The sequence below is a fragment of the Dryobates pubescens genome, chromosome 3 (assembly GCF_014839835.1).
Source record: "Dryobates pubescens isolate bDryPub1 chromosome 3, bDryPub1.pri, whole genome shotgun sequence".
Taxonomy (NCBI): domain Eukaryota; kingdom Metazoa; phylum Chordata; class Aves; order Piciformes; family Picidae; genus Dryobates; species Dryobates pubescens.
Genome location: NC_071614.1, coordinates 41,381,378 through 41,402,031, shown reverse-complemented (window position 1 = coordinate 41,402,031; position 20,654 = coordinate 41,381,378). Strand labels below are relative to the sequence as shown.

Here is a 20,654-nt window from a genome sequence, read left to right as displayed (position 1 = left end):
TTATGTTCTAGTTACAAGCCACAGGAGACTAGCCATAGGGGGAAGACACAGTCCCCACTAGTGCCATACCAGGTGTTCCTTTGTGGGGCTTCAGGAAGCCCCTCCATAATAGGAAATAGTCATTCTTGTAAGCTTTCAAACCACTTCTTAGGCAGTGTCCGTCTACTGTGCTTGTGACAGTAGTTCCCATGGACAGGGAAGGGTAGAAACACTTGGGGAACGCCCTCCTCACTATTTGTGTTCAAACACCTTTAACCAACTCTCTCCATGCTCTCCCCCTCTACTCCCTGTTTGAGCTAGCCCTCACATTCTGCCTGTGGTCAAGCTACCTTCAGGAACCAGCAGTGAACAGCTTATCTAGAAGGGTAATGCCATCAGCAATTTGTCCTTAGTGCTGCAGCACCTGCCTACTTGCTGTCAGAAACACTTTGGCATTCACTTGTGAAGGTATTAGAAACCAAAGCAGAGAACAGGGATCAGGATGAGTACACAGCTGGACAAGGTGTTAATGGTTAGCCCTCCTCTGTGTGAAAGTTATAGCACCGTGTGTTGAAAGCAGTTGGTGGGAGGCAAGACTAGCCTGTACTACTAGAAAATTATTCAAAGGCACTTCATGGATAGAAACATTTGCCAAATACATATATATAAAAAATAAAATAGACTTAAAAAAAACCAAGATACTTTGTTCCTTTGATTACTGAAAGCTGAAGTGTGAACCCCACCGTGCTCAGTGTACCAAATCACAGGTTTAAGCAGGTGTGGTTAGAGCCCACCAACTGGAGCAACTGTTTGAACCACAACTTTTGACATTATGCAAATGAAAGGGCTCAGCCTGTTCTCAGTGTGCTCCCTTTCCAAAAATGCTTAAAGGGTTTGAATAACACAGTATTAGGCAAAAGCAGCTTTATGAGTGAACTGTTTGTTATTTTGGCCTACCCAGGTTACAAAAGGATTCTCTTTTTCAAACTTCAGCTTCCTTCTCAAGGCTTTTGTTCTTTCAATGCAAGATCACATTCAGTAAATTCCTGTACCTAATCTGAAAGTGTAACCCATGCAGCATTGTGTGGCAGTTCCAGCAGCCAGAGGGGTAGAGGCATTCATGACTGTCCAGTCCAGAGCAGTCCCATGGTGGTGGCAGCAGCAGCAGGAGTCTCCATTCAAAGACAGCGCCATACAAACACGCTACAAGAAATGGACTGAGAGCATTATGTTTGAGTGACAGGCTGTGTTACATACATGCAGGGCTATGAAGGCAGAGCTACAGCAAGATGTCAGGTAAAGCAATATTAAGCCCTGACGTGAACTAGTTTGCAAATGCACTTCTTGTTCAGGAGGGGGTTAAAAGCATTGTAACTAAACTGCTGTGTGTGTTACTGACTGCCTGGAAGTTGGAAATACACTGAATCAAGAAGCCCTCATAACTATAGCATTGGAAAATGGCAGCTGATAAGCTTTTATAAGTTTATGTAACGTCTAGCCTGCAGGGTGAGAACTGAGATAAATGCAGCCTCTCTTCCTATGCAGACACTTTGCCCTGACAGAACTTAGTGCTTAGCCCCTGTGCAACCCCTTTTTAAAAGCCCTTCCTTGTTTCTATTCTTTTTCCCCCAAAGTGGAAAATGAAACCATCTATTGAGGGTGGCATTTTATTTCCAGTAGCATTATACAAAAGATTATGAATGCTGAATTTGAAGAACAGCTCATCTTGTGCTGTAAGGAGAGGTAAATGACTGCAGGGTCTTAAACGGACTGAACAGGCACTGTATACATGCTGCAGGCCTTGCAGACTTACTGAGAGGAACCCAGTGGCAGAAAACATACATCAGTGTTTAGTTTCCTGCTTCTGGAAAAGATGAGCTGTATCGTTCATTGGCAAAAATCACTCCATCCTGCAGTCTATGGCTTGTATCTTTCCTGCTGAATAAGCAGTCGCAAATACCTGGTTCTTGACTGTGGCTTCCTGATGCTTATTCCTGTGAGAATTTGTGCCCTTGCATTTCGTACCTTGTTGCTTTTTGGTTCTTCTACATTGTCCTGTTGAGAAAGTCTCTCACAGTGTGTCTTTTAACCACATACAGGTTTTATTCCTCATCTTTCTGAGCAGTACTGGAAGCTCAGACAGACTGGGGTAGAGAGGGTTCTGGCAGAAATCTCATAGGCATACACACACAGAGGCTTGCCTTTGTTTTCTCTGTGTGTGACTTATTCCCTCCCCCACCCCCGGCCCTTTATCCCCCCCTGTTGTTTAAGGAAAAAACCCATGACAACCCCCAACCACCCCAACACAAGCTCAAGCCTGCTGTTATTTGAAATGTCTTTCTAAGTCTCTTTCCTGTTCAGCCACACTTCCCATCCTAGCCTTTGCTGGGTGCAAGCTGTTCAGTTATTTTTGCATGACTGACACCCCCACCAGCTGTCTTTCTCTGATCTAAATGTTCTTCAGACACACCAAGCAGTTCCTGTGCCAGCAGCCAGGGCTCTTTCAACTACTAGGTGCCCAGAGCCTCAAGAGGTCAGTGCTGCTGCACAGCAACAGCTATGGTACAAGTATGCCTCCCATGCTTCATCTACCCTGTTGCAGGGAGCAAGGCAAGGGGCTACATTGCTGATACCTGGTATGGTAAACACAAGAAATCCCAATGCAAGTTGCTTTACCTAGTAGAGATGACCTTGTGAATGGCATGAGTGACTAAAAAGACAGCACTTCCAGAGTAAGAAAAGCTGAAAGTATCACACAGCAACAGGCTTCACTGAATGCAGAGCGGGCTGAGAATGCTGTAAAATGCTTTGTTGTAGGCACACACAGATAAATTTTTGATCATATCAAAGAGTTACCTGCAGTCATCTCCTCCAGTACTGATGACGTACTTGTCATCATGAGAAAAGCGGATGTTGGTGACGTGTGCCGAGTGCCCAAAATACCGCTTGTGTTTGGCCTGTTGGGAAAGGAACAGGAATTCAGCACTGGCTGGGAGCTGCCTGGCGATAACCTGTTGGGACATCTTAACATCTGTAAGATAAGGTGTCTGAACTGGGAAAGCAAACTGGTGAGATTAGAATGAAATACCCACTTACAAATTTTTCTGTGCATGGGAAATCAAATAGTTTCACCAGACCGAAGTCATCTCCTGTGACTATGTTGAGGCCAGTGTGGGTCACACATGCACAGTTGACATCTGCTTTATCTGCGTTTCGTGGCCAAATTCCAATGACTTCATCTCCAAGAATGCTGTTCCAAAACCAAGTTGGAAGAAAGCGTTAGGCCGTAAGACATTGCACTGAGTATATTCTCAGAGGGCACCACACTCTTTTTGCGTGACCCTGAAACCATCTCTACCCATAAAGGCTGAGGTTTACTTCCTGTGAAACCACTTGCGTCATTCTATACAAGCAGCTTGGGCAAGCTACGGTCTCCTTTCCGTCTGCACGTGTTACCTGCTCCCACAGGGGTTTTCGACAGCAATGTTCTCTTTGCTGTAAGGTCCTGAATGAGGGATGCTTGTTTGGATGTACAGTATTTTTTGAAGTAGCTCTTCTTCCCTTGAATTTCCTATACAGTCATTCCTATTTTACTCATGTATTGGCTGTCTAATGCCTCTGCCCACTCCCACAAGCTGTCCTCAGCAATGAGGAATTTGGGCGGATTTTTTTTCTGCTTCCTTATAGCCAGGCAGAAGAGTAGGAGGGTTCATGTCTTCTCTTCAAACCTGCCTGTGTTAATCACCCACTGCTCACTGGCAGAGCTGCTTTTGGCCTGTGCCACTTTCTACAGTAAGAGCACAGCTGAGGTTTTGTCATCACTGGGAGGGTCCTATATGAATCCATATCAGGAAAGAGATTTTAATGCTACCCACAACTCACTCAATATATTCAGTTTTTGTTCTGCAGGTTTGCCCTGGGGACATTCCAAGCACTTGGTTTACAGTCTGAACTTAGTTCTGTATTACAGACATCCCTGAACAGGCAGAAGTTTCTTGCTGGGCTGTTTTACCTTGTCCACGTGGCCCACGTGATCTTTTCTATCAAAGCAGGATCTGTTATTTGCTTTCCCAGCGGCACCTCATGAACTTGACGCTTATAGGCACCTGTTGATACCTGAAGGTAGGAAAGGGAGAAGCTACTAACTTTGCCATAAATACACGATTTCTTTTATCTGTAAGATTTCCAGCACTGGTGGGCTCAACAGGTTTTATAGGGAAATAAAAATAAAACATCTCTTTTTTCCTAATTAGTTAGAGTTTGTTCTATGCACTATGAAGTAACAGTAGTGTTAGAGGATGATGCTGCATACTGCACAGCTAACATTTCCCTTTTAGTTATATACTGCCTCGTTTATCTCAACCCAATTTTACTAAATCAGAAACATTTCAGAAGGAAGCCTCCCCTATTAATCCAGCTATCATATGCCCCCTATCCTGGGGAAGAGGATAACTGATTCTGTATTTTCCACTATAATCCACTATTTATGTCTTGGTGCTGTACCCATTCCCTCAAAATTAGAGAATATTTGGCCCTTAGCACACTAACAGATACAGACCCCAAGGGCAATACCTAAGTATTGAGAAGTAGAGTGGATTTTAAATATTGCTTTGTGAACATCCTACAGGCGATCCAAGTTGGCCAGCCTACCTCAGGAGAGTTAGGGGCACTGAAAGTTCAGAACAACTTTGGAAAGTTTCATTCACTCCTCCTTGCCTCCTTCCTGTCATTATATCTGATAATGGGTAAGACACAGTAAACACAAACTACTTGAGACGTACCTGTATGTACCTGCTGTCTGCAGAAAAGTCCATCTGTATGACAAAACTTGAAATGTCTTTGCAGTACCCTATTCGGTTTAGGGTTGTGCCTTGAGTGAGATCATAGAAATCTACAGTATGTTCTTGTGAACCCACTGCCAGAAACCTGTTATCTGGGCTGATCCTAGACGATAAAGCATGGGAAAAGGATAGAATATATTTGTTCAGTGCCAGGATTTTCTTTTGCTTGTGTTAGCATTTTCTTGTTTCACTGGAAATTGAGATGGAACCCAAACCTTGATGCGCAAGAAACAGGTAAGAAAGACTGAGGATCTTGTATGCAGTGAACTGATGTTAGCATTGCATTTGCATAATGGACAGGGCACACTCGGTGAGAGAGCAACAGGAACTGCCGGTTTAAAAGGTACGCTAATATTCATTCCTATCATCACAGCTCGACAGTGTACAAACTACTATATTCAAGTGGATATAACTGAATTGGGGTGGGGGTGGGAAATAGAAGATATATACTCTTTAGTTATATGTAAATACATGCTTTAGGTATGCATGAAGTCACCAGTCAGACAGGAAATGCATTGCACAATTTCATGCAGGCTTCAACAAACAGAATAACAAAACAAAAGAAAAGGAAATCAGCGTGGAACGTGATGGTCTTTTCTGGGGCAAGGGCTGTATTTTTAGAGAATCATAGAATCATCAAGGTTGGAAGAGACCTCAGAGATCATCGAGTCTAACCTGTCACCCAACACCTCAGGACTAACTAAACCATGGCACCAAGTGCCACATCCAATCCCCTCTTGAACACCTCCAGGGATGGTGAGTCCACCACCTCCCTGGGCAGCACACTCCAATGCCAAATTACTCTTTCTGGGAAGAACTTCAACTGAAATGTCTGACATACCTGATATCCTGAATTGCAGACTTCCTGTCTCGCTTTTTGCCCCAAACCTTAAGGCTGTTTACAAGTAAAATAACAAATTCTCCATTCTTCATCCCAATTGCAACCATTTCACCGTCAGGACTGTATGCAGCGCATCTTGCTGGGTGACCTAGATTCACTTTGTTCAGCAGTTTCTGTGACAACAAAATCAACAGGCTCATACCTCCCCTAAAGAAAACTACCAAGCAAATGGGAGGCTTCCACAAAAAGTATAGAATTCACTTACTAAAAACAAATGGTCTGCAGTTACCTCCAAACAGAAATCTGAAATTTCAGCCCCCAGAAAATCACACCCCACCAGGCATATGTCACAAAACAGACCAAGAAGTAGAGATGTAGTTCAGTTGGGAGGTTGGAGTGTGTATTTTTCTTGCTGCAGGGTGACTTTGAGTTTGACACCAGAAAGAATACTGTATCAAACCAGGCTGAAAAAAAAATCCATTTCTGATTTGTCCTAAAAGCGCTTTTGGTACCACTGCTGATCAGGGTAGGCTTTTTCCCTTTGATTTGCTATGTGAAAACATACTAGAATGTTCTTGCATTTTCACTTAGCTGATTGCCTTGATAACATATTTACTTTCCATATTATCCCTGTTAGCTCAGGTAATTACCTTCAGAAAAGGTTTCTGCAGACTAGCATGGGCAGAAACTTGTTATTTTAAAACACTGTTTTATTTGTTATTTTTTAGAAAGTTTGGTGTTATGCAATTGGATTTGAAAGGAAAAAAAATCCTGAACTACACATAAGCAGCAGAAGAAAGACACTAGAAAGGAGGGAGCTTATTGTCAGGGATAGTGACAGGACAATCTGTGTCAGCCAGTCTGTCAGCATGGAATTGAAATGCTTCCTTAATCCAGGGCAGCCTGTACATTTAGATCAAAACAGCAATACACCACAAGAGGCACTCCATCAGACTGCAGTTCTCTGCAGATGGCTTGCTTTTGGGAAGAGCAGCACACTACCTCACCCAGGAACTTGCCTTGGAAAAAAAAAAGGAACTGTACCAAACCAGAACAGTAACACTGCTCTCTCTATAAGGCTCTCTACATGCTCAAAAGTGCATATGTAGTTGGCACATGGTACAGTCAGAACAATGCACAGTTGATAATAATTTTTAATCATAGCCTTTTAAATACAGTAATACTCACTTTGTCAGACAGGTCCCAGATCCTTGCTGTTCCATCATTACTTGCAGAGATAAATATGTCTTTTGAGGGGTGAGTTGCTAAGCCCCAGATTTCCCCTTCCATGTGACAGTCTATCAACAAGTTTGAAGCAGCATTTTTTTCTCCTACTTCAAGAACTTCTCCATCTTTTGTTCCCACTAAAATTTTCCCCTGTTTGTAGCCACAAGAAAGTAGAAGAGATGGACTGTCAGTAAAACAGAATATAGCAATAGCAGTGAAGTACCAATGCACTGCAGAAAAATTATTTACAGACACGTTGGCATCTCTCTGAGGTAACTAAATATCATATTTGGACATTAATAAAAAAAATGCAATGGGGGTTTAGGTGCAGTTAAGGCTGTGCAAGAGTATGCTTCTTGAACTTCAGCTAGACTGTCATCGCCTAAATGGCTAGAGCTTCCTTGGCAAGTACTTGGAAAAAGCACAAAATGGCAGCGTGATTAGGAATGCAAGCCTACATTCCTCAGTGGGGCTATCAAAAAGCACATCAAAGCCTTGAGACTTTCATGAAGTGTTAGGTAGCACAGCCACCCATCATTTGCAGTAACACTGCTGAATCATCGTCACATGCTCCTTTCCCAATGTTTACAGGTACAATTTAAACACAGGCAAGAGTGACTTTAGCGTGTCAGATTACTCTGTTATTTGTACTGTTTTCCACTTTACCAAAACTCGATCAGTAGTTCTCAGCAGCAGCTTGTTTTATTTGTGACTTAAAAAAAATGCTAGGATCCATTTGGCCTAACTGAAGCACCCAGGCTGTGTCTACATTTCATGGGAAGTAAACCTTGTAAAGCAGGTTCCTAAGATCCTTCTGTCATTCAATAAGAAAGACAGGAGACAAGGTCCTACCCTGGTGAAAGATCTTCCTACACTGAGCACTGTCCTTCAGGGGCCTTTCCCTCTCCTTGCTGACTAAATGCAAGCACCAAGCGTGAGAAATGAGATCCTCATGCAGTTTAAAGCCCATTACTGAGCTCAGGAAGACAAGGTGATGTGATGTCAATAGGTAGGCAGACAAAGCCTCCTCCCATAGTTTTTCAAAGCTCTTCTCTATGTCTACCACTCAACTTCCACCAAGAAGAACAGGCAGTGCACCATTTGCTGTGGCAGCTCACTCACTTTTCCTCTGCAGACGGAGCGCACGCACTCGATAAGCTGGCCTGTCTCAAGCTGAAATGCTCGGCACCGTTTCATTTCTTGATCCCATAGCTTCACAGCTCCCCCTTCTTTAGTGCTGAAAAAAAGTGTTCAGTGTTACCCACTGAACCTTGTGCACAAGATACAACAAATTCCACGTGTAAATCTCATTGGTATTCTTTTTGTTGAATCAGAAAAACATGCAATGAATCACCTTGTACTGTTTATAAAGGGTCCTGACTTGTGCAATGTAAAGAATACAAATCTAAATGCTATCACGCCTCATGTTTTACACAGTATCAGGCCTTATTTGTAACAACCAATTTGTTCTCTTAAGCTCAAATCTCTGCCACCAAGACACTAAGACTTTAGTACATTGAAGCAGTGAGTAATCAAGAGTGTTCACTGGGAGAGGTTGTCTGTAGTATGACAGGATTATAAAATTCAGAAAAACCCCTTATGCTGGGCTGGCAGGATCTTATACAGGTGTTCACAGCAAGGCATAACACATTACTGTGACCCTTGGGTGTCCTGCTTTATTAGTCTTTTACTTACCACAGCACCTGGACACGTTACATAAAATTTACATTGAAACTGCTACACAAGAGATACCATGGATCTCTGGGGTGCAGTGTGTGTGTGTAGGGCATTGGACAAATAGAAAAACAAGTTGTGCACTTTAGGAAGATGATGTGTCTTACGGTCTCTCTTTCCCTCCTGTGACGATGAGTCCGTCTCGAAGAGTGGTGTACATTGTGAACACTGGCCCAGTGTGAGCTTTTGCCACAAGTCTTACCAGGAAATGATCCTTCCATACGTAGACATCTCCATTTATGGCACCAGTAAATGTGAGGTTATTCTGCAAATAAACAGCAACCATCTCTGATATAGTAAATACCTTAGCATTTCTCTTCAGCTTGAAGTACAATTCTTTAAGCTCCCGAATTTCCTGGGGAAAGTCAACTGGACTGAACGTAGGCATTAAAACCATCTGCATTTTGAGAGAATGAGTTCAATGAGTTTAATGCCTGCACTCTAATGGTGTTTCTTTCAGATGTTTAAAGTGTATGTGTAGGGCACATTCACCTCATCTTGAGATCGTTCAGACACATGTGGTCTGTCAGTGTCCTGCTGGTGAGACAGATAGCAGGTTACCCCTGCTGAATGCTAAGTGACATTTCTTTGAGTATGTGTCAGTCAGAATCTCTGGACTGGCAAGCAGCTCCTTTGAGATGTTGAAAATAAAGTGTCTAAACTTAAACACAGAACTAACTCAAGCAGTTACCTACTTTATGTACCACAGCAATAGTGTCATTACTTATCAAAGCCATGAAACTTGCTCTAAAGGCTTTATTAAGAGCAATTTACTCTTACGTGTACTCCTGTGGCATGGACTTGAAGTGGGATTCAGGAAGCAAAAACCATCCCACAGTAATGACACATGCTAATGGAGCAGGGTTCATCTGGGTTTGAAGCTTTTATTATTTTAGAAAAGAAAAAGTCTGTTTCTACTTGGAAAGCACAAACAAGCAAATTGTTTGTCCTAATATTGAATTCTGCTGCTTTTTAAAAATCACTTTGGGGGTCTTCACTGTCCATTCCATCACCCCTGTTTTATACTGGGCTAATGCCATCAGAGCATGGATTCAGCAATTTCTGACAACAGTGTCGCTTGTCTGGACAGAAAGATGAAGATTTGGGCGCCCAGTTTTATACGCTCCCGTTTCACACAGCAGTACTATTGTCCAGGGTGGACAATTCAAAGAACCAAGGGGCTTGCATCATTTTTGTTAACTATGAAGCTGAAACATGGTGCTATAGCTCCTTAATGAGCACACTGCAGAGTATTATATACTAGCACATGTCATACCAAGTACTGTTAGGAGAAAATAAAGTGGCAGAGCCTACAGCAAAATAACACTGCATTTTGCTTATTTAACTAGCAAAGTGCTCCACAACTAGCAAAGTAGAGCACTAAAAGCCATGGCTGCTGAAGCTGTAGGTATGCACAGACATTAACACAAAAGATTCACTAGCAGAGAAATCCAACCCTGCTTAGAAAAAGACAGGCATACAAGTTTTAAATTCAAATTCTAACCAACAAGCAAGAGCTCCATGGTCTTGCACTGCCCACACTACTGGATTTCAGCACAGGACACTGACACCTGTGGTTTCAATAAAAACATAACATTCTGTAGCAAGTAATTGGAACTCACCGCTCCAAAGGCAACAGAAAGCATGGTTTGCATTTTGGCATCTTCCATGGAACCAATGACTCCTTTCTTGTACAGCAAAGCACTGCCAGCTAATGTCCAGAACTTCATGTGTTTTACCCCAACAGACACAAACTGAGTGTCTGAATCTGGGCGAAACTCTACAACAAATATCCTCTCCAGGTGTCCTCCCCTGCTGGCAACTTTGGCCCCTGTTTTAATAGGAAAGGATAAAAATAAAGTTACATTTACTTGCAAAATTAATCTCTGATACAAATTTATAAAGTAAATTGGCCTCATATTGGATTAGAGAACTGTGTCCCAGATTCTGAGCACTAAGCAAATCCCATTTAGTGTATCAAACATCTTAATTCACACAAGCTGAAAGCTGTCTGCCTACTCCATTGCATCGACTGCAGGAAATGCCGATTTAGGTCTTCAGAGCATGATTTGTCTCCTGGGTCAGTGCAGTAACAACACAGAGGTTTTGTATATCCTCAGTGAGTTACCATCCAGCAAAATCACAGAACACAGCTAAGGAGCTGATGTGCTTCTCCTCTCCTCTCCATCATTTCTGAAGATGACAATTCCTTTCTGCAAGTTACTTCCCAAAGGCATATATATGGCACAGAATTCCCAGGCCAAGTATTTCAGGAAGAAAAAGAAAATACTTCCTTTAATTTCATGGAACTTTATAGTAAACAACATTATTTCCTTAACTTACTTCTATTCATAATAGAAGCATAAAACTTATTTTTCTTATTCATATTTTCTAGGACTTTGCCATCTCCTTTAACTGATGATGTGACTGAGGGAATGACACAAATATATTCCAAAGGCTTGAAAAGCAAGTAACTGTACACAGTTCTGCAAGGCTGAAGGAATACAATTTTCCCAGAGTTACCTTCTTGCCACCTCCACACTGTGATAGTATGTTCTGGATCAACTCCCACTGAAACCAGAAGTTTGCCAGTTGCACTGAAGTTAACATAGTTGACCCCTTTAGTATGGAAGCAACGCAGCATTGAAATCGTCTGCTTACTCATAGCATCCCAGATATGAATTGTGGGGGTTGTACCTACATGCAAAAAGACGTGTTAAAAGATAATTAATTCAGCATCTGCAAATCCTCAATGCAAAACAAGCATTTTCAAGAACATTTAACCTAAACAGACATTCAGAAGTTGTGGAGTTTTGCCTTGTTTAAAATTAACACTACTAAAAATAAATAAATAAGAGAACCACAGTTTGCAGGAGATAGGGGGAAATAGTATTTCATGACAGAAGACAAATTCTAAAAGAATGACATAACATTGATGAAAACCCTCATGCAAAATAAACCATCGTGGGTGTTTCGCTTGTATCCGCGATGCACACAGATACAATGAGGTAACATGAAACTTTTAAAGAACTCTGCTGACTAAAATTCACAAAGGAATCAGCCTTACCTGGGAATTCTGTCATATCACCTGCAGTGTGAGAGCAATGGCAAATGAGGAAGCACCAAGGGAAAACAATAGGTGAAATAAGTCATGTTTCTAATGCTGAAGGGCCAGCATCAGCACCAGGGGGGAAAAAAAAATTAAAAATTGGAAAATGGATATGGATTAAATCAATAAAGCAAATAAGCAGGAATATTGTTGAACTTTTTTGAGTGTATTGGTTTTTTATACACAAATATAGCAACAATATTTAGTACCTTTCAGTTTTAAAAATGACATTTAAAAGAAATGCTAAAGACATGCAGTTTTTAACTAGTACTAAATCGAAACGTGAAATAAATGTGCAGTTACAGAGAATAGCCACCAAACTCAGCAGGCACTGATTTCATGGGCTCTTACTGACACAACAGAAAGCCAGCCTTAAACAGTCACCTTTGCCCTGCCATAGAAATCAATATTTTGAACTGGTGCTCTGACAATATGTACAGATTTTGGGAGTTACTCCACATTCAAACTGAAATGACAGCACTTAGCACAGTGGCTTGTCAAGGTGTTCATCTATGGGCATTTCCCTGTCCCCACTTAATACAGAAGTCATGGACTTCAGCTTCCTTCCAGAATGATCTAAATTAGAATAGGTGAATTATCCCAGCATTAAGCCAGTTTAAGTGAAAGGCAACAGATTTTTCCAAGGCTTGGAACAAATGATCCTGCATTTCCAATACAGTGTTTACTCCTGCCAAAGGCCCTAGGGAATTTATCAGGATTTTCCCTGTAAATAACAAAGACATAAATACTTATGGTTTCACAACCGGTCCCTTACATGTGTTGCAAATTCCCTTGGGATCTCAGACTCTTTCTTTACTTTTCTGGATAGCTTTTGTACTTCTGCATAGGAAATATTTGTCATTTTATTTTCACTGCTAGGCGCTTTACTGCTAATCAAGTGCCTTGGATACAGGAAGGAAAGAGGGAATTCTGTAAATCTTATGAGTACAGATTAATGAGATGATTTAGTGCAATTTAGCAGCGCTTGCTTTATGAAATATGGTTATACTACAATTAACTCTAAACTCTAATGACTCACAGAGATGAAAATCCTGAAGCTTGATCACCCCTCTAAAATCAAAGAGTAAGTTTGAGGATAGTAGCACTGGTATGTCCTGGTAAAATTCCTACACAGAAAAGCCCAGATCAGTGCCCCTGGTAATACTAGAGTAGAACTTTATCATATGGTGAGTCACCTACCGATCTGGCTAGTAGCCACAACATTTTTATACTTTGGGTGCTGGTTCACAGTTAGGCAGAGAATGTCATCAGTGTGCTCCAGGTAGAAACTCTGACTACCTATTAAAATTCAAACATGGTTTTATTCACAACAGTATCAAAGAACCACCACCAGTGAAGTACAGCATATCAAGAGTTAGCTTTTTCACACTGTCTTACATCAAAATGTACCCTTCCTTGGATGAATGCTTTGATAACAGCTCAATATGAGACAATAACCCAAGGTCTCTCCCCTGAGAAAGCCATTCCTGCATCTTCAGCAGGGATTTTAGCAGAAACAGAGCAGGTTTTTATGACACTTCCTAGCTGAAGCTTCTACCTCCTGAAGGGAACAGGATGACCTGCACAGAAGGAACTGTCATTCTGATAGAATAGTTACCTATTTTTCCCCCCGCCCCATTATTTATCAAGATGAACAATGTGAGAAAGTTACAGCAATGTTAAAAAGTTAAGAGTTATAATCAGAAATATTTCACTTCTACATTTTGTATCTCAATGCATGGTTTCAATTTGAATTACCAGTAGAAAGGTTTTGAACTATGCCTGCCGCAGCTGTGTGGAAAATAATATCAGCACCATCATTTAGGTAGTGAAGGTTGTTGCGACAATCAAATCCTCTGTATCCAAATACATGGTCTAAAGCCAGCTCCTGAGCAAATAAAAAGAGAGAATAAGAGTGAAATGAAAGAAGCAACAGGGAGATTACAGAGTTTGGAGTCCCATAAGCACAGTTCTAAAGTGAAAGCTAGAAAAATCTTGTAGAATGACTAAACAATAACTGATCTCTGCTAATTTGTTGAGGCATGACATTCTCACAGAATCTACAGTGCTTTAATTGGCCAGCTGAGGCACTGCATTTATATTGTCATTTCTTTGATAATTCAGCCAGCTGTAAATGTTTTTTTCTATAGATTTCCATTCATAATATACTCAACTTACAGAAAAGGCCCAATTGTATTAATCTGCCCATCACAGTTTGATAGCTATGTAGGGGATTGGGTATTTGCAAATATCTTTACTTCTGCTTGAAGCGTCTTCAAAAATCATGCTTGTAAGCTGTCAAATTTTAACCAAATTCTGGCCTTAAAGTCCTTACAAGAAGCAAAGCAGGCTATGAATGACTCTGCATTAACTGGAGGCGTAATTTCAGCTCACAGCAAGCAATTGCCAACAAAACTTCCTCCAGAACAACTGTCATGGTTAATGGATTGTTGTTATAGTTGATTTTTAGCTCAGAAGACAGACTTACTGAATCTGTCCTAAACATAATTACAGTCCCCTTGGAACAATGTGAATTCTTGACAGACCAGGCAGTTGTTGCCAGTCGTCCATGCAGATCAGAGACTATTCCTTGTTCAGCACATTATGCAGAAACTGAAAATAGTTTTCTGGAGGGCCCTGCAGGTTGGGGGGAAATGGATGTTCTAAAGTAAATGAGCAAATATCATCTTACAAAATCCTGCAAATGATTTTTCCTGTGTGAAAATACAGTTTCTGACTGTGCATCCCTTGGGGTTAGGTAGCAAGGGTGGTTCTGCTGTGGACAGACATACACTTTGAGTCCACATGCCCTTCAAATTAAGAGACAAATCTGGGGTTTGGAATGATCTGGTATTACTGGTAAGCTTTAACACCCTAACTCAAAGATTCTTTCTGAGAGGTTGTTGTCTTGCATCTTCTGGTGTTCACCACCAGAGCTTGAAAGCGCTTTCTAGAAAATTCTTTTCTTTCTCTTTATCCATGACTTTAGCTGCCTTCACAATAGAGATGGATTTTGCTCATTGCTTATTACTTCTAAAGCAAAAGAAAAGGTATTAAGCCTGACCTCAACCAGTTTCTTTTTCTTGTTGATATTGTTCTTTTGCAGTTTGTCAGGTTGAGGAGCAGCTCTGCTAACTGGTGGCCTGAAACAAACATTGCAAAAAAGATTACAATCAATATGTTGGAAATCAAAATAAACCTTCAAAGCCACAGCAGATGTTTTGAATATGAACAGGAAATGGCTAAGTGCAACTCTATGAGCTGAATTCCCAGTTTGGGGTGTTGTTTTATTTTCCCTTGGAGCTGTACAATAAACTGAAATCATATGCATTTGGATGGGAAAAGCAGAAACAACACCAATGTTGATATTGTGGATGAGTGTCAGGACAGACCACTGTACAGCAATTTAATTTTTTTTTAATCATAACTATTTAAATACATGGGGAAAATCCTTCAGTACTAAGTGACAGTAAATTGTTGTTTTCAAAAATGGTGTAAAAGACTTTCTACAGCTGGCAGTTGACCTCCCCCCGACCTCGCTTCTCTGAGAAACCCATCACAAAACCTCGGCATGACTTTATTACAATCTTCTCAAAATCATATTAGAGGTAAAATGGTTATATGTTAAAACGTATGAGTCATTCATCCATGTTAATTTAACAGACACTATGGCCAGCAAAGCATTTTAATACAATTACAATTGCTAAAAGTAGCTAAAAAGACAAATGTAGAACATAGACTGAAACAAAACTCCCTTTGTGCAAATGGACTTCAAAGACAGATAACCCTACAATTAATCCTTCTGAGAACAAAAAGGAGGCACCAACCTAAGAGGAGAGAGCTCATGCTTTGTAAATTAATGACCTTACAAAATCAAAAGCCTGCTGCACAGACTCCACTTTAGATGACCGTTGTGTTAATTTAAGCATAAGGATTCTCCCTTTCCATGAACAGAAATTCATGAGGGCGAATTCTAACCCTGTCAATGGCAGAAAGAACCATAAGAATTGCAATGGATTACTAGAGAAATTAACCTACAGAAACCTAGCCTAGATTCTTTATGCATCCATAACATACTCAACTTACAGAAAAGATGCAATTGTATTAACTGATCTGGGGCAGAAGTGGTGATGGCAGTAGAATGAAAATGGATAAGGTTAAATGCTTGCTCCAAAACCTCACTAGATGGCTGCTGTTGATAGTACAAAACCCACCCCACTGTGTGCCTTTAAACTCTAATGGCAAATGCTGGAGAGAGGGGTAAACAACAGCAGGGTTCTGTGAGTAAAAATCCAAAATGCCTGGCCTCCAGTTATTTACTAAACACTCACAATTGGAAAGCATTTCCACAGCTTAAGATCCAAAAAAAGGGGCAAACTTGAGATTAATTATTCTATAAAAATTAGATTGTTCTCATCCTTAGACTGTAACCACCAGCAATTCTCATGTTGCAAAAGTCAGCTGCAGAAAAATTAATTCCCTTTTGCTTAGAGGAAGCTGCCTTTACTGGAATTGCATTTTTTATGGAAGGTATTAAAGGCAACAGCTGACAAAATGCACAGCTAGAACACTTCATGCAAGACACAGAATACTTATCTCAAGAGTAAGTAACATGAAAACCTGGGCTCTAAAAAAGACAACAAAGCTGGAGGTAAACACACTAACCCACTTTTCAAGCAAGCAAGCAAGCTCACTAAGTGCTAGCACAGAACATTAGGCAGGTGATCTTGTGACATTAAAAAAGCAAGAGAGTTACCTTGATCCCCTTGTAAGCAGCAAACAAAGCCAAGTAAGAAACTTAATACAGTTTAGGTGTACTTCTGACCACTTTACTCATGCACAAGCACGTTTAGAGTCGATCAGTCATTCCTTTGTGGCACAAAACATGCTAGTTAAGCATGCCAGCAAGAACTAAAACAGAAATTAGAGAGTGCACCAGTCTACAAAATTGGAAACACAGTACCCTGGCAGCCCTGGGTGTACCCTGAACTGAAGATCCTATGGGATGGAGGGGAAAAAAGGAAGCTGCATCCATACTTCCTGTGTGTTTGTTTTCAGGTGCCTGGCAGGGATGGAAAGTGGTAGAAATGGAACAGCCTTATAAGCACTGTGGAGAACTTCACACAATGGATGCTTGTTCTCTGTCCTAGCTCAGCCTGCAATTTAGCCTCCCAATTGTTCACTGGTAGCCAACTTACTTACGGGGACAGTTTGTACTTTTTTGTTCCAAGGGAAACAAGTAGCTTTATCTCCTCTGAAAGTGGTCCATCAAGTCACATTACATAACCACCAGTGGTAATTGGACCAAGCAGCAATGCAATCACCAGTAGAGAAGGAGTGGAGGAAATTAGCACAAAACTTACTTCTCTTACCAAATAAAGTCACTATGTGACTAGAACAGCAAAAGCCATTTCAGCCCAGATTTACTAAGGTCTTTGAATCAGCACTTATGGAAATCATAATAATTTTCTTGTCTATTTCTCGCTCTTTTTTCTGTTTTAGTCTAATTTTAAAAGGTATTTGGTTTATGTTTCTTTAGCTAGGAGTTTCAGATAAAGTTTATGACAACAGCAAGCCAAAATTTTTTTATGAAAGCCAGAGAACACTCCCACTATGATAGGATTGATAATTACTGGACTGTAAGCACAAGATTCAATCTGGAAACATACACACATACACACATATGCTTTTGTGTCTATCTAGTCACAGCACACAAACACAATCTCGTGTGCACTCGTATACACAGGTACAGGTATACACACAGAGGTACACATTCATTGCCTTATCATAATTTTGAATGTAAAGCAGCATTAAACTGTTAACATTTTAAGCAGTCATTTCATTTTTAACAAGTCTGTGACTACACTTGATTTATTCTGATACATAAGAGGGCAGTGTCAAGACCAGAAATTTGCAGTGTAGCAAATTACATGTATTTACCCTTTTTGCCCAGTGCAACCTGTACATTCACAGCAATCTGTGCTTTTTCTGTGCTCAGTGTCGTTAGTACTTACTTGACAATTCCCTGCCTCCAAAGGAAAGCAAGTTAAAACATAATACAAGCATTAACGGTTTCTTTCCAGTAATTTAAAGTAAAACTGCTTATATTACGTTATGGGATAAATGAGTTCCAGGAAAGATAAGATACTGGCAGACATTAGAGGGCTTTCAGTTCTTTAGATACTGCGAATACAGCAAATAAAAGTTCTGTTACTAATGATTATCTTGATGATAAGCTTACACATACCTGTGCACAGTTATAAAGCAGTGAGTGAACTCCAGATTTAAACTGACATAGTCTAACCCACTATCTTCATAGGTCTTCATGCAGAAATGTAAAGCAGTGCAAGTGACAGATGATTCGTTCTCACCTAAGCAAGAAGGCCACCTAAAATGGCCAAGACCCATGAGTAGGAAGAGAAGCCTAAATCACAGGTGGCGTGAACAGGCAGCACCAAGGCAGAGAATAACAGATGGAGGTAGCAAGAGCCAGGCAGGGGAGAAAATGGAATAGGAGTTTGGGAGAGGAGGGCACCTTGAGGGAGAAGAGACATGTGATATTAGAGAACAGGGCAGAAGTAAGGGGCGGGGGGGGGAAGATTACATCAATTTAGACAGAAAAAGACCAAATACTGTTATCAAAAATTTGTATGGGACAGTGTGAGAGACTAAATCTTATCTCTCCTGATGTGACTCAACAAAGATAAAATCACCTTTGCTGTTGGCCCAGACAATGGACCCAGGGTCACTGCCATTGATACCTTCGGGAATATGCATAAGACAAAATCATCCCCATCTGGTACTCCGGAAAGGGAGGATGGTGAGACAATGGGTTCATCACCTGGCCCCTGATGTGTATTGGGTGTGTGGGCAGGTAAATGGAGAAGGAGGAGGGGGAGTCCCGTCCCGTGTCATCGTGTACCCCCCCAGCTTCCTCCAGACCCCTGTCCAAACAGAAAGGAATACACAGGAAGAATTCCTGGGGAACAATACCTGGACATTTATCTAAGGATGATTTCCTGGGGGACAATACTTGGACACATACCTAAAGACTAAAAACTGTATAAAAAGACCTGAGCAACTATTGGTTCAGTAGAAGAAAAACACAGGAGAAAGACAATGCCACTGAGAAGGAAAACACGAGAGAAGGAAAAGCCCGGGGCAATGCTGCTCTGAAGAAAAATGGAGAGAATACCAGGAGAGAAAAAAATGAGAGAGACATCACCATGGAGCCTGGAAGAAGCAGACCAAGAGAAACCCTCTCTCTGTGTCCTAAGTTCCACCTGCTGCAACTCATGGAGCTGAAGAGGATGCCCAGATGACCACATCTCTTCCACAGCCAAAGCTACAGCACCCTTCCTCTACAGACCCAACATCGCCCTTCCAAAGCTGCAGCACCTTTCCTCCACAGACTCAAACTGTCTTGGGGGGTGAGGGATGTGGTAATATAATTCCTTTCCTCTTCTCTCTCTCCCTCCCTATTCTCTCTCTCTCCTTCTGATCCATCCACTGTATTTGTGTAATAAATAGCCTTGCTGTTGATATTTTGGCCTTGTTTGTGCCTCTAATTTCATAACATGGGAATATTGAAAAGAACCGAGTCTCTTTCCCTCTCTGGACCAAGGGCTAACCAACTCATATTTTTAGAGCACACAGTGTAATGTCTCTCTGATAATAGATGCTGTCTGCATCAGTAATAAATTGGTGAGACCACAAATGTTCTGTTCCAAGGCCAATGGGAACAGAATGAGGCCTTCAGAAACAATGCTGCATGAGAATGATAAAAAATGAGGTTTGGAAGGTGACAGGTGATGGAGGAGGGCTCACAAGTACCCTGAAGCTGCCACAGAACTTCATCTTTAAGAAGTTATTAAAAGATTTTGTATATTCTAGACCCTAGGATTTCCCCATCACAACATACATAGGAGATTTACATGCTGCCACTTTTCCTGTACATCTTGTATGTAACAAAACAACAAAAAAAGGATAGCATTAAAAATGAAGACACACTACTAATACAGTGGATCAAAAGAAATCTGAAACAATACTAGGGGGAAGCATCAGTTGTAATCTGTATTAAAATCCTAGCACTAAAAAAGCCTATAGCATGATTACAGTATTTATGATTTCACATGTGTGCTGATGCACTCTTTAAAAACTGAAAAGAGGAGATATAGCAGAAGGTATGTGGTGATACCCATCTGGGTATTGGGTAAGGAAAGCTAGTCATTGCATTCACATGGCATTCTAGTTCAGTCTCCAAATGCGAAGCGAGAAGAAAATCAGATTAATAAGGGTAGTCACTTCTGAATGAAATCTGAAGGTCTTTGTTTTTTAACAAATTAATTGTTCTAAGGATCTTTCAAAGCTGTTAGTCTGAGTACCTACTATAACAGGCTGGCCCTGTGGCATAGAGATCTGCCATACATAATACACCATACAGAAAGGGCTGGCTGGAAGATTCATCGGTCTCCTTTGCCTGGAACAGCTTCAAGGAACACATTGTAACTTGTTGTCACCTAAACCTCAACTTCTTGGTTTGAGCTGAAAAGTTTTGAACTCCTTCAGTAATTCAACTTCAGGATAACTCTTTCCATGTACTATTATGACATCAGAAGCAACCCAACTTTAACCTGTTTGGGAATGTCTCGCTAAGCTTTTTTTGGGGGAAGGGGGTGTTGTGATTATTTAAGACAAAGAGTCTTTTCCATGTGATTTGTTATTCCTTACATAAATTCTGACCTGTTTTGAAGCTGTGCTCATTGTATAAATAAAAATACTCAACCAACAGTATATGGACACCTTTTGGGTTGGAGGTAAAACACAACAGGCAGGAAAAAAGCATCCTTCCCCTGAAGAATGAAGCACAGCTCTTTCGATCCATCTTGGACTACAAGCTGCATGATCACCTTCAAAAAAAGCT

At 41.0% G+C, this 20,654-nt stretch overlaps 1 protein-coding gene across 2 annotated transcripts in view; it reads right to left on the bottom strand.

Moving 5' to 3' along the window:
• Window positions 1-1,045: 1,045 nt before the first annotated feature.
• Window positions 1,046-20,654, bottom strand: part of EML6 (EMAP like 6) — a 123,022-nt gene continuing 103,413 nt past the window's right edge. Inside the window, exons 28-44 of one of the 2 annotated variants that reach the window (XM_054180038.1) lie at window positions 17,746-17,760; window positions 16,488-16,496; window positions 14,796-14,874; window positions 13,490-13,619; window positions 12,932-13,030; window positions 11,690-11,710; window positions 11,146-11,319; window positions 10,245-10,453; window positions 8,730-8,887; window positions 8,011-8,125; window positions 6,850-7,038; window positions 5,662-5,834; window positions 4,761-4,923; window positions 3,992-4,095; window positions 3,076-3,229; window positions 2,836-2,936; window positions 1,046-1,182 (exon numbers count right to left, since the gene is read on the bottom strand). In XM_054180038.1, coding sequence (XP_054036013.1) covers window positions 1,158-1,182; window positions 2,836-2,936; window positions 3,076-3,229; window positions 3,992-4,095; window positions 4,761-4,923; window positions 5,662-5,834; window positions 6,850-7,038; window positions 8,011-8,125; window positions 8,730-8,887; window positions 10,245-10,453; window positions 11,146-11,319; window positions 11,690-11,710; window positions 12,932-13,030; window positions 13,490-13,619; window positions 14,796-14,874; window positions 16,488-16,496; window positions 17,746-17,760 — 1,918 coding nt within the window. In that variant the 3' untranslated portion in view covers window positions 1,046-1,157. The remainder of the gene's footprint in view (window positions 1,183-2,835; window positions 2,937-3,075; window positions 3,230-3,991; window positions 4,096-4,760; window positions 4,924-5,661; window positions 5,835-6,849; window positions 7,039-8,010; window positions 8,126-8,729; window positions 8,888-10,244; window positions 10,454-11,145; window positions 11,320-11,689; window positions 11,711-12,931; window positions 13,031-13,489; window positions 13,620-14,795; window positions 14,875-16,487; window positions 16,497-17,745; window positions 17,761-20,654) is intronic. The other variant, XM_009902062.2, reaches the window with a different exon arrangement.